Source organism: Cotesia glomerata, linkage group LG2 (genome assembly GCF_020080835.1).
Source record: "Cotesia glomerata isolate CgM1 linkage group LG2, MPM_Cglom_v2.3, whole genome shotgun sequence".
Lineage (NCBI taxonomy): Eukaryota > Metazoa > Arthropoda > Insecta > Hymenoptera > Braconidae > Cotesia > Cotesia glomerata.
The window spans coordinates 3,806,879-3,819,509 of record NC_058159.1 but is presented as its reverse complement, the minus strand read 5'-3'; the positions used below and the strand labels follow the sequence as shown (position 1 = coordinate 3,819,509).

Here is a 12,631-nt window from a genome sequence, read left to right as displayed (position 1 = left end):
CCAGCAGAAACTGTACGACATCTTTTAACACAAATTCGGACAGTTTGTGACTGGAAGCGCGCCAGTTCACTTCTTAAGTAACTGTGTGGGATTACGTGATTAAACACATGACCGTGTAATTGTGTGTAAAATAATTACAATTACAATGAAATAAAATGTTTGTTCCGCTGGTCTGCTGGACTCTGTTACTCCATCGATCAGAAGATAATATTAAGCCTATTTAAGTTTAAGAAGAAATGGTAAAGTTGAAGGCGGAGCATGCAGCGGTGGTTATTGTCAAAATATCGCGAGAGAGCCTACACCATTTTGTTGGTAGATATGCGGAAGCGTCAATTGACTTGGTAGATAAATATTTTACATGAATGAATTGGACGTAATTGGGAGCGTACAAAGGTCTTGGCGAAGTAATGAAAAAGTTTTATAAACCGTACACGATAATAAATAAATATTGTGTTGCATTGTAGATATAGTGAACGCTAGCGGAGTTGCTGCGGATGGTGGTGGTGGGTATAAAGCTCTACCCGCATCGTCTACGACGGTGTGTTCGTTGGGAGGTCTCAAGGAACAGTGTATAGTCAGTAGACTATACTGGTGTGTATGTACGTGAGCTGTACTCACTAATATATTTATACATACAAATATATATGTAGTATGTAGATTTAAATATTGTAGAATAAATAGTATGTAATTGTAGAGGAGACATTGGAGGAGAATCACGTGCCGATGGATGATAGAACGCGATAAGGAAGAAATAAAAGATCCTCCAGACAAAATAATATATAAATAAATAAATATAATAATAAGGGGATTGATTATGGTGAGGAGTGGTAAAAAAAGGTCGTTGAGTGTGTGAGTGGTCAACGGCGCAATATGGAGGAGAGTCAGCTGTTGATGACCGAACTACCAGCGTTAACAACAGGAGGAACGCGTGGTACTTTGCTCCACAGGTCTGGGCAAATTTATCACCTGTACCAGCCCCACCTGACACTAACGACACCCCAGCATCAGTCACGGCAAAATTCCGTGAGTATACACAGCTACATGAATGGCGGGGGTGCTACCAATTTGACCAAATACAAGCATGGGAGTGTCGTGAGACGGAAAACTCTCGAGGAAAGGAGTGAGGACGCCGCGCCCACAAGCACTCACATATCCTGTCTTTACCCCGAAATATTGGCTCTGATATTCAGCTACTTGAATGTCAGGGACAAAGGCCGGTCGGCTCAGGTCTGCGTAGCTTGGCGAGATGCTGCTTACCACCGCTCGGTCTGGAGAGGGGTTGAGGCTAGATTGCACCTGAGGAAACCCTCCCCGGTGGTTTTTGCGAGCTTGGTCAGACGGGGAGTCAAAAAGGTCCAAATACTGTCTCTAAAAAGGGGTCTGGGAGATGTTATCAAGTGCATACCCAATTTGGAGTCGCTGAACCTCTCGGGCTGCTACAATGTCACTGACCAGGGGTTGAATAATGCCATTTCGGACACCGTTACCTCGCTGACCAGGCTAGACTTGTCGCTGTGCAAGCAAGTGAGCGACCAGGCGCTCCAAAAAATATCTCAGAAAATACCAAATTTAGAATGCCTGGAGCTCGGCGGGTGCTGCAACATCACCAACCACGGGCTGATGCTCATCGCCTGGGGACTCAAGAAGCTCAAGTATCTCGACCTGAGGAGCTGCTGGCATGTCTCCGACCAGGGACTCTCCTACTTGGCGGGGTTCAACTCTAATGAAGCTACTCTGGGTAGCAGTCTGATGTTGGAGTACCTCGGGCTTCAGGACTGTCAGAGGCTGAGTGATGAAGGACTCAGGCACTTGTCTACGGGAATAGTCACCCTCAAGTCGATAAACCTGTCGTTCTGCGTCTCGATCACCGACTCGGGGCTCAAGCACCTCGCGAAGATGACCAGTCTCAGGGATCTTAATCTCAGGTCCTGCGACAACATCTCCGATATTGGTATGGCGTACCTTGCAGAAGGCGGCAGCAGGATATCCTCACTGGACGTCTCCTTCTGCGACAAGATCGGCGACCAAGCGTTGGTTTATATCTCACAGGGTCTGTTCAACCTCAAGTTACTGTCGATGTCCGCTTGCTCTGTGAGTGACGAGGGGATTTGCAAGATCGCGGAGACTCTTCTTGAGCTGGGCACTCTCAATGTTGGTCAGTGCACCAGAATAACCGACAAGGGAATCTCTGCGGTGGCTAAAAATATGAAAAACCTGACGTGCATTGATTTGTATGGATGTACAGGTATATCAACAAGTGGATTACAGAAGATTATGAAATTACCACAGATCACCACTATTAATCTGGGATTATGGCACGTAAGGTGATGAGTGCATTAGGTTTTATAGTGTTTATTAAATAATAACTTTCTTTTTTATTAGTTATTATTTTAATTTTTTTTTTTTTTTTTTTTTTTTTTTTTTTTTTTTTACCGGTACATTAAGGTATCGTATACGTTAAAGGCTAATTATTAGGGTAGCGCAAAAAAACCGACTTTTTTTTTGTCTCGTTCTTTTTAAGAAGTCGCTCAAAATTTTTTTAAATTTCAAAAATCGAAATTTTTTTTTTTTTAATTTTTTTTCTCGTTACGTCATAATTTTATAGACCAAAAAAAATAAGTTCCTGAAAATTTCAATTCAAAATTTAAATTTTGAAAGGTCGCTCATAATTTTTTTTTAAATTTCAGAGTCAAAAAATGCTAATCCATTTAAATAGTCACTAATAAATTAAAAAAAAATTATAAGCGACCTTTTAAAATTCACATTTTGAACTGAAACTTTCAGGAAAACCTTTTTTTTGGTCTATAAAATTATGACATAACGAGAAAAAAAATTTAAAAAAAAATTCGATTTTTGAAATTTAAAAAAATTTGGAGCGACCTCTTGAAAATTTTTTTTAAGCTGTCCTTTGAAGAGAGCTCTTAAAACATCAAAAACCAATATTTTTTAACTCGAGACTCAGAAAAAAAAAATAGTCGGTTTTTTTGCGCCACCCTATTAATTATGATTATTATTATTGCTATAATAATTAATCCTATTACAATTATTAACTAGTAATTAATTATTAAATATAAATAATTAATCGAATTTTTTACACTGAACGAATCAGGCTGAATTAGGAAGATAATTGTTTTAATTTTTTTGTTTTAAAACATATTTTTTTTCATTATTAATATTATTACTATTATTATTATTATTATTGTGTAACTATTAATTCTTTACGTTCTGTGATGTGAAGTTGTTTTTGTTGCAAGTTTGTCGTATATGGTAATGAAAAAATTCAAGAAAAATTAATTAAAATTAACAATGACATAAAAGTATGAATATATATGTAAATGATAAGAAAAAAAAAAAAGTTATTTGTGGTAACTCGAATGTCATAATTTTGAGGTGTTTTATTTTTCAGATATAATCGATGATGAACAAAAAAAATTGTTGAGTAATTATTGTATTATAGTGTTTGCGAGCGAGGATGTTGAAAATTTTTGTAAGCTGATAGCAACAATTAAATTTTAAATCCTGTGGTGTTTATTATTGCCAGAGGATCGGTTGTTACTTAATTGATTTATTATTAATGTATAATTGCATTTGGCCTCTTTTATAGATGAATTTGTACATTTTATTGATTAAGATTTTAATTGAACAAGGCGATTTTAAAAATAAACAAACTCGAGGACTATTTACTGCTTTTGGGCGTCAGACTTTTTATACTATTAAAAAAATGAAAAAAAAAAAAAAAATACAAAAAGATGCGAATGCGTGGGTAAGATAACGAGCTGAAATGAGTAAACGACGATTTTATATTATATATTTATATAAATATAGCTAACATATTAAATTTAATCGTTTCTACCTCGTTTTATAACTGACATGACCGTTATTATTAATGTTTATCATTTATAACTATTATTATTATTATTTTCTTTTTTTTATTGAATAAGTTTTTAAAATCGTCAGGTGCGAATGAGTTGTGATAATTTATAAATTTAATCAATTTTATTTCAACCTTTGTAATATAACAATAGGTACTATTTGCGTTTAATTTTCGTTGATAAATTTTTTTGCTCATTTTTATTATTATTAAAAAAAAAAAAAGTAAAAAAAATTTAATAAATACAATAAAATATGTGATAAGTAGGAGTCTCTTAATTTAAAGTTTTGATAGTTTTTATTGTAAAAAAATTAATTTTATTTAAAATTTTTTTTAGGACTCATGTTAATCGTTATTTTCATTGATTTTTGACGATTTCAATTATTAAATTCGACAATCTTATTGTAATAATGCTCATTGTAATTTTTATAATTGTACAATTGTAGTTTTAAGTATTTTTGGTTTTTTTTTATAAATTATTTTAAAATTTTATTTACACCCGAACAAAATTTTAATCCATCGATAATTTTTTATTTTTATAAATTTATCAATCAAAACTAAATTGAAGAAACAATTTAATCAAAATTCGAGAACTAAATATTTAAGTAAATTTATCTACGAAAGATGTTATTTTTTTTTATTTTTTTTTTAATCACCAAAAAAACTTGAACTGCAAATCTGCATAGTAAAAGTATATAAAAATTTTGTGTAATTAACAGATAATACCAATAATGTTGATCTCCCAGTCGTTATTAAATTTTTGTTCAATAATTAATTATATAACTAAATAATCGACAGTTTGTAAATAAATTATGTGATCTCCAGTTGTTCAGCACATATCGGAGTAAAAAAAAAATACTGGTATAATTTAAGTATATATATTTACTAGATCTTTTTAAGTTTGCGTAATTGAACGACTAAATTAATTAATTGACAAGTTGATTTAATTACGATTGTATTGTTTAAATGACGAATGTATAAATGTGTGGAATTTGATACTGATTAATCAGTATATGGTGTGAGTGTTGAGTAATTAATTTTAAGGTATCTTTAATAAAGAAAAATCAAACTAATTGTTAGTTAAGTAGAAGTGGATTAGGATAATACCATAAAAGCAATTTAAATTAAATGAAATGAACCATAATTAATAAGACATGTACAGAAATGATTGGTCGCATTCCCATAGACTTCTATTTTCAATTCAATTGCATTTTTTATAACTAGTTAATATCATTATCATTATTCTTGTTATTGTCATTATTATTATAATTATTATTATTATTATTACACAAGATATATAATAAATATGCACACGATTGACTTTTTAAAAACACACATGAAGTCTGTGGGTTTAGACCTCGTGTGCAATTAATATCACTCGTCCTTAAAATTTGTTTATCATAAATTTCATAAAGTTTCAAGTTATTGCCATAATAAGTAGTTAATTAATTTTAATCATGTATTCATTTTGTACCAACAATAATTTTAATCTTTATATATTTAATAATATAACTACGAATAAGTACGTTAAAAAAGGGAAGTAATAAAATTGAAGAAAAGAAAAATAAAACAATACACTTTACCACAAAAAACGTAATATCATCTAGAAAAGTGGCCTTATCGCATTGAAATCAGCACGCATTTATTTATCGATAACAAATATTTCAAATAATAATAATAATTGTAATAATAAAAAAAAATATTCGGGCGAGCAATAATTGTTTATAAAAAAGGAAGTTTATTGTTTTTTGTTTAGTTGCTTGAACAATTTCCGAAAAATTGTAATTAAATTTAAAAACGAACGACATATTAATAATAATGATAATGATAATTTTAATTGTAATGGTGGTAATTATTACTGTTATTATTAAATGACAAAATAACAAACGAATCGTTAGGAAAATCGCCTTCATTGTACCGCTCGTTTGATATATTTAATAAAATATAAAATTGATTCAGGACAACACACACACACAGACACACACACTTGTATGTACATGTGAGAAATATAAACGATCAATAATAATATTATTATGATGATGATATGAGCGGAATTGTATCGAGTGCATCATCAAAAAATGCATTAAAAATCAATCGTGTAATATTTTTTGTGTACAATTTCTTGTTGAAATATATTATTTTTATAAAAGACTATTTATTATCTTAGTTCATTTAATATTTATCACAATTACCTTTTCTTCTTTTAATATTTAATTTTTACCTATTAATTTATTACAAAAAAATTTTTTTTTTAATATTTTAACAAAGAAGAAATAATTAATTTTTTTGTTTTAATAAATTATGCAATTATTTATAATTAAATAAGAATATTTTTATGTGTAATTTAATATAATACTGAAGCCGTCAGCTGTTAATTTTAAAATTTTTTTTAATAAATCAATTACAATAGAAAAATTCTTTTAAAAATTTTCACATGTGGAATTTTTAGATTAGATTTTTTTTATAATAATTTAATTGATATAAAATTCTAAAAAAATTGTTAATGTCTTTTAACTTCAGTGTCATAATTTAATAAGCATTTAAAAAAATTTCTTACCTTGGTTAAAAATATTTTAACAAAGAAGAAATAGATAATTTATTTTTTTGTTTAAATAAATTATGCAATTGTTGATAATTAAATAAGAATATTTTCTTCTTTCAATATTTAATTTTTACCCATTAATTTATTATAAAAATTTTTTTTTTTAATATTTTAACAAAGAATTAATAAATAATTAATTTTTTTGTTTAAAAAAATTATTAAATTATTGATAATTAAATAAGAATATTTTTAAATGTAATTTAATTATTTAAAAAAATTTTTTACCTTGGTTATAAATATTTTAACAAAGAAGAAATAAATAATTAATTTTTTTGTTTAAACAAATTATTGACAATTAAATAAGAATATTTCTAAATGTAATTTAATTATTTTAAAAAATTTCTTACCTTAGTTAAAAAAATTTTGAAAATATTTTAAATGAATATTTATAAAAAGTGATAATTGAGTAATATTCAATAATTGTCTAATGCAAGAAGAATGTATTGAATAATTTTTCAATGTGATAATTTTTTTCCCGGGTAGTACAGCCTGATACAAAATAATTTCAACTGGCATGAAGTATATGAAGTTGGCAGTAAGTGAAATCTAGAGTGACGATTGGTCCGTCGAGTTTACAGTGCGTTTAAAACAGACAATAACATTTAATCCATTGTAAATTTTAATCTAGTCTGTGGATCACATGCAAGTTATAAGTTATTATCAGAGACACAAGGCAAGGCAAGAGTAAAAATGTCCCGTTTGTTAGCCTTGAATGTCAAAATAATAAATTTAGTTGTTACGCTAAGTGAGTTTAGTATTAAATAATAACATACATTGTGTTAATGTAATTAGATAAGTTATATATACAGTTAAAATATAGTAATATAGATATATAATAAAATATAATAAAATAAATCATATATTCAAAACGTCAAAAATGGACCAAAGTATGTACAGAGAAATGGAAGAACGTAGGTCTATACGTGATAACAGCAGAAATTTAAAAAAATACGGGAGTACATCCAAGCATGTTGTACGTAATGACAATTTAGTAAAACATATTATTTGCAAGACGGATACACTTCCAGGTATTGCACTAAAATATGGAACTACGGTACGTTATACTTTACTACTTTCTCAAATATTTATTATTATAATTATACTTTTATTGGTGTCAAGCACAAGCACGTGACACTTGTGTTGATTATTTAATTATCGGCTAATTTATTATTTTATTTATCTTACAGACTGAACAAATTAGGAGGATAAATAGGTTATGGGCATCTGATAGTTTATTTTTACGTGAATATTTATTAGTTCCTGTTCCTGTACAAAAAAATTCAGCGTCGACGTCATCGTCCTACATTAATAATGATGGAATCGCTGAATCCAATGAAAGTGACAATTGTCAAGACCCAAGTGCTAATACGCTGTCTTCGGACGAAGACAGCTCAATCAATAATTTTTTAGCTAGAATGGATTCCTCGATTGCTAATGTTAAGAAAGATATACAAAAAACCCAGGGTAATAGTGCGTAAGTATTTTTTTTTAATTCTAAAATTTAAATTTTAAATAATACATTAAAATAAAATTATCTGAAAATTTTAAGATTTTTTTTTTCATCGAAAAAATTACTACAAAAAAATTTTATTTAAATATTTTTTTATTTCTAATTATTTAAATTAATTATTTTATTTTAATTATTTAATTATTAGTAAATTAATGAATAATTTAATTATTTATTAATTTAATTATTTAAATTTTTAATTTAAAAAAAAAAATTTTTTTTTTAATATCTACAAATTTTAGTAAGGTAAAAGCCCCGATAGTTGGTCATCATGTACCAGTATATGATCACTCCATGTATTTGTATACCTATATTTGTTAATATAGATACACAGATACATGGAGTGATCATATACTGGTACGTGATCATCTATTGGGGCTTTTACCTTATCATAAATAAATGAAAATTAATTTAGCAGATATTTCATGACTTTTAGAACTTTTGTTAACAAATAAATATTTTTTTTTTTTTTTTTTTTTTATTGAATTTAAATGCCAAGGCATAAAGCCCAATAGCAAGAAGTTAATACATAGAATTTTGTTTCACATAAGTAATATAATTAAAATTAGAAGTATAGCTTAAGTATAAAAATTTTGTATAATCTATAAATAATATAATTAAAATTTGAAGTATAGCTTGAGTAAATAAAAAAATTAGTACATTTAGAAAGCGTAGCATGGTTTTAATTTTAAATATCTTAATATATATATTTTTTACACTTTACTAGTATTTATTAGTGATTTAAATAGAAATTTACGGAAAAAAAATTTTAATTTAATTTAAAAAATTAAAAATGTAATTTTTTTAGAATTAATTTAATTGTTGAATAAAATAAAAAATTGATCAAGTAACAGCTAACTTTAATGTCATAATAAATAATATTTAAATTATTTGTTTACTTCAATTTAAGTTATTTATAATCTTCTTATCGAACTTTATTTTAGAATTTTTTTTTCCCATGATTTTTATCAACGACGTACTTTAAACTTTGTTCTAGATAATTCCAATACTAAAAAATAAAAAAGAAATTTTTAAAATTAATAAATATATTTAAGGTACTAGGAAAATATTTTATTTGTAAAATTTTGAGATAATTTTTTTTATTTTGACTAACAAATATCTTTGATAAAATGATATCTGATAAATGATACAATATAAACACTGATAACTGTTAATCAATGTTATCATAAAATAAAATTATGATTTATTGAATTTACAGATTTAGTCCAGAAGAAGAATTATTATTTGTACAAAGAAGAACAGGAAGTCGTTTACGTCATTCGCACCCTCAGCCTTCACCACTGCGTTCTTCATTTTCAACAGCGTCATCTTCATCTTCTCACCTCTCATCAGCAGCAGGGCCTGTCAGGTCATCGTCAGAAGACAACGTTCACGACTTGCCTTCAGCCGTGGTGATGACTCAAGGAAAAAAATTAAAAAGCTCGCTGCAAAAATTGCAGCAGCAACAAGACGAAATATTTCAATTGTAGCAATTATTAACAAACTACAATAACGAACAACTATTAACATTAATATTAATATTTAAAGAAAGCTATATTGTAAAATATGTATATGTTAAATTTATATTATATAAGAAACGCGACAAATAGACAGAGTATTACCATGACAATATTTTATTTCTCATCTAAATTAACAACAAATAATTTTAACATTTCAGTTTTTTTGATTTAATATTCTAGTTTTTAATTATTTTACTTATTTCCCATCTCCCAGATTTTCTTCACGGATCCACTGACGCCTGGTCCGTTGTAAATTAGAGCTCCAAGGCCAGCCAATGTCGCCACAGAGAGAGCGTACAACAGACCCATCAGTATTTTTGGTAAAACTGGACCAACAACTGCTGGACGCGCGTAATCAATAATTAATGCTTCCAAGCCCCTGTTTAAATTAAAATTTTGGAGTAATTAAATTGATCAAAATTTTCTTTTAAGTTTTTGATTGATGATTTATTTTATTAAGAGAATTAGAAAAATTTTATTTCCAGGATAGTCATATGATAAAATCGGTTTTTTAAAATGAAATTTAGTGTCATTACAAAGGTTATAACTTGAATATGATAAGTATTTAGGCTGCATTCGAAAATGCTTCATCTCTAGATACATAATTAAGAAATTACCTTGTATCTTGTGAAATATTAACATTTTTAAAGATATAAGCTCATCTCGATGTTACACTCATCAAGAGCTTTCATTTGAGTACCCACATCAATTTTTCATATATTTATATATATTATATATATGTATATATGAAAAATATATGAAAATGCATGTAGGTACTCAAATGAAAGCTCTTGATGAGTGTAACGTCGGGATGAGTTTATATTTTTAAAAACGTCAATAGTTAAGAAAGTACAGGGCATTTTAACAAATATCTTGTAAACTATTGACATTTTTAAAGATATAAGCTCATCTCGATGTTACACTCATCAAGAGCTTTCACTTGAGTACCCACATCAATTTTTCATATATTTATATATATTATATATATGTATATATGAAAAATATATGAAAATGCATGTGGGTACTCAAATGAAAGCTCTTGATGAGTGTAACGTCGGGATGAGTTTATATCTTTAAAAACGTCAATAGTTAAGAAAGTACAGGGCATTTTAACAAATATCTTGTAAACTATTGACATTTTTAAAGATATAAGCTCATCTCGATGTTACACTCATCAAGAGCTTTCACTTGAGTACCCACATCAATTTTTCATATATTTATATATATTATATATATGTATATATGAAAAATATATCAAAATGCCTGTGGGTACTCAAATGAAAGCTATTGATGAGTGTAACATCAAAATGAGCTTATATCTTTAAAAATGTCAATAGTTAAGAAAGTACAGGGCATTTTAAAAATATCTTGTGAACTATTGACATTTTTAAAGATATAAGCTCATTCTGATGTTACTCTTATCAAGAGCTTCTTATTAAGAGCTCACCCCGACATTACACTCATCGAGACCTTTCATTTGAGTACCCACATGCATTTTTGATATATTTTTCATTTATACATATATATAATATATATAAATATATGAAAAATTGATGTGAGTACTCAAATGAAAGCTCCTGATGAGTGTATCATCGGGATGAGCTTATATCTTTAAAAATGTCAATATTCAAGAAAGTACAGTGCAATTTAACAAAAGTCATTATTTAATAAAGCAAAATTATAATTTTTTATAGTTCACAAGTCACGGCAGTCACATAGTGACTGCAAGGCTGCTAGTTTAAAATAAATAACTAAACTACGTACCAGTGGGTGTGTATCACAAGTAAAGTCGAAAAGAGAACATCAACAAAGGCATTCTGTAGCATAAAACAAGCTGGGAACAAAACAATAAATGCTGCTGAAGCTACTCTCTCTAATTGCCACAAACGAACGTGATCATGAGTGCTTGATGAACGTATCTGACTAGCAAAAGCACTTACAGTACCTGGAGACTAATTAAAATATCGCAATTAATTCAATTTTCAAGATAAAAAAAAATTATTTAAATAGCAGTAGTTAAAGCTACTCACTTTCTTTAATTGATTAATACTTTGTAAGGATAATCTAGCAACATTCTTGGTAAAAGATGTCGAGCTATAAACTCTGACAGCAGCTGGAGCGACATTTCTTTGGACGATCACGGGATTGGGTCCGATTAATTCTAAATTAAAAAATTATTTTTAGGTTTTTTGTTATTCTTCAAATACATTTTTAAAGAATGATCAATTATTATGAATGGAATAAGAGTTAATAACTTACTCGCTAAAGTTGGAAGAGTCCTTCCAATTTGACACCTTGATAAATAAGCCATTAGAGTAATATTTACAGTAGAAATTAATATTAAATATTGGTTATTATGTAAAATATAACCATCAATTGTCAGGTGGATTGTCCTAGAGAAAAATTCTAGTTTATTTTGGTGAGTTGGTATTAAACGTGTGATTTTACGCGGATTTTTTTTACTGTTGTAATGCCTCTAGATGCATCCAGAAGGTGACGCTACCAGCAAGTACAAAATTTAAATGTAATTTAGATTATATTAAATTATTTTATTAATTCATAATTTAAATAGTGAACACTATCCAAATTAGAAAGTTTAGGTTCTGTATCGTAGAATATTTATTATATAGAGTATATTTTGTTTCAAATAAATATAAGCTATTATCGAGTACAAAGGGACATTGTAGTTGAGTTCTGAGAAACCTTAGGTACTTGAGATTCTGAGGAAAAGCCATAAAAGACACGTGTGAGAAAAATTCTATGATCCCTTGTTTCAACAGCTAAATAATAACGTAACAAATATGTAACAAAAAAATAAGATCGTTAAATAACATATTTTTGTTAAACCCGCTTTAATATAATATTGCAACGAAATATATAAAAATTAAATTAAAAATTTATATCCTGTATCCAACTTATAAATAATTATTAATTAATGTTAAAAGAATAAGATTGTATAAAATAATATTATTAAATGATATTTATCTCTTACATTAACAATTAAACTATTTCATAGTTTTAATAGATTATAGATTGATAGAAATAGTAATAAGCTTAATCTAATTTGCAAAATACGAATATTAATGCACTGCAATATATATAATTTATAAATAAATATATGTAAATATAAT

The 12,631-nt window shown here is 27.9% G+C and overlaps 3 protein-coding genes across 4 annotated transcripts; 2 read left to right on the top strand and 1 right to left on the bottom strand.

Annotated features, from left to right (window-relative positions):
- The first annotated feature begins 26 nt into the window (after window positions 1-26).
- LOC123259433 (F-box/LRR-repeat protein 14) lies at window positions 27-2,527 on the top strand. Of its 2 annotated transcripts, none has more exons than XM_044719966.1 (2): window positions 27-574; window positions 695-2,527. In XM_044719966.1, exon 2 carries the CDS (start codon window positions 871-873, stop codon window positions 2,326-2,328), a length of 1,458 nt encoding a protein of 485 aa, XP_044575901.1. In that variant the 5' UTR covers window positions 27-574; window positions 695-870; the 3' UTR covers window positions 2,329-2,527. The 2 variants fall into 2 exon arrangements, with proteins under 2 accessions (XP_044575901.1, XP_044575900.1); XM_044719965.1 differs by having other exon boundaries at window positions 27-599.
- Window positions 2,528-7,079: 4,552 nt separating this feature from the next.
- On the top strand, window positions 7,080-9,610 carry LOC123259447 (lysM and putative peptidoglycan-binding domain-containing protein 2). The gene is made up of 3 exons (XM_044719989.1): window positions 7,080-7,527; window positions 7,661-7,947; window positions 9,200-9,610. The coding sequence occupies exons 1-3, from the start codon at window positions 7,351-7,353 to the stop codon at window positions 9,468-9,470; spliced, it is 735 nt and encodes a 244-aa protein (XP_044575924.1). The 5' UTR covers window positions 7,080-7,350; the 3' UTR covers window positions 9,471-9,610.
- Window positions 9,597-11,918, bottom strand: LOC123259452 (succinate dehydrogenase [ubiquinone] cytochrome b small subunit, mitochondrial). Its single transcript, XM_044719995.1, has 4 exons — window positions 11,760-11,918; window positions 11,531-11,661; window positions 11,265-11,452; window positions 9,597-9,879 (listed from the first exon to the last, which is right to left on the bottom strand). The coding sequence occupies exons 1-4, from the start codon at window positions 11,809-11,811 to the stop codon at window positions 9,693-9,695; spliced, it is 558 nt and encodes a 185-aa protein (XP_044575930.1). The 5' UTR covers window positions 11,812-11,918; the 3' UTR covers window positions 9,597-9,692.
- Between the last annotated feature and the right edge of the window lie 713 nt (window positions 11,919-12,631).

Excerpts from the sequence above, each read along its gene's own strand:
- LOC123259433 (XM_044719966.1), top strand. The coding sequence starts at position 871 with ATGGAGGAGAGTCAGCTGTTGATGACCGAACTACCAGCGTTAACAACA.
- LOC123259447 (XM_044719989.1), top strand. The coding sequence starts at position 7,351 with ATGGACCAAAGTATGTACAGAGAAATGGAAGAACGTAGGTCTATACGT. Across the intron at positions 7,528-7,660 it reads CACTAAAATATGGAACTACG|ACTGAACAAATTAGGAGGAT; the intron begins GTACGTTATACT and ends TTTATCTTACAG. Across the intron at positions 7,948-9,199 it reads AAAACCCAGGGTAATAGTGC|ATTTAGTCCAGAAGAAGAAT; the intron begins GTAAGTATTTTT and ends TTGAATTTACAG.
- LOC123259452 (XM_044719995.1), bottom strand. The coding sequence starts at position 11,811 with ATGGCTTATTTATCAAGGTGTCAAATTGGAAGGACTCTTCCAACTTTA. Across the intron at positions 11,453-11,530 it reads GTATTAATCAATTAAAGAAA|TCTCCAGGTACTGTAAGTGC; the intron begins GTGAGTAGCTTT and ends TATTTTAATTAG. Across the intron at positions 9,880-11,264 it reads CTTGTGATACACACCCACTG|GGGCTTGGAAGCATTAATTA; the intron begins GTACGTAGTTTA and ends TAATTTAAACAG.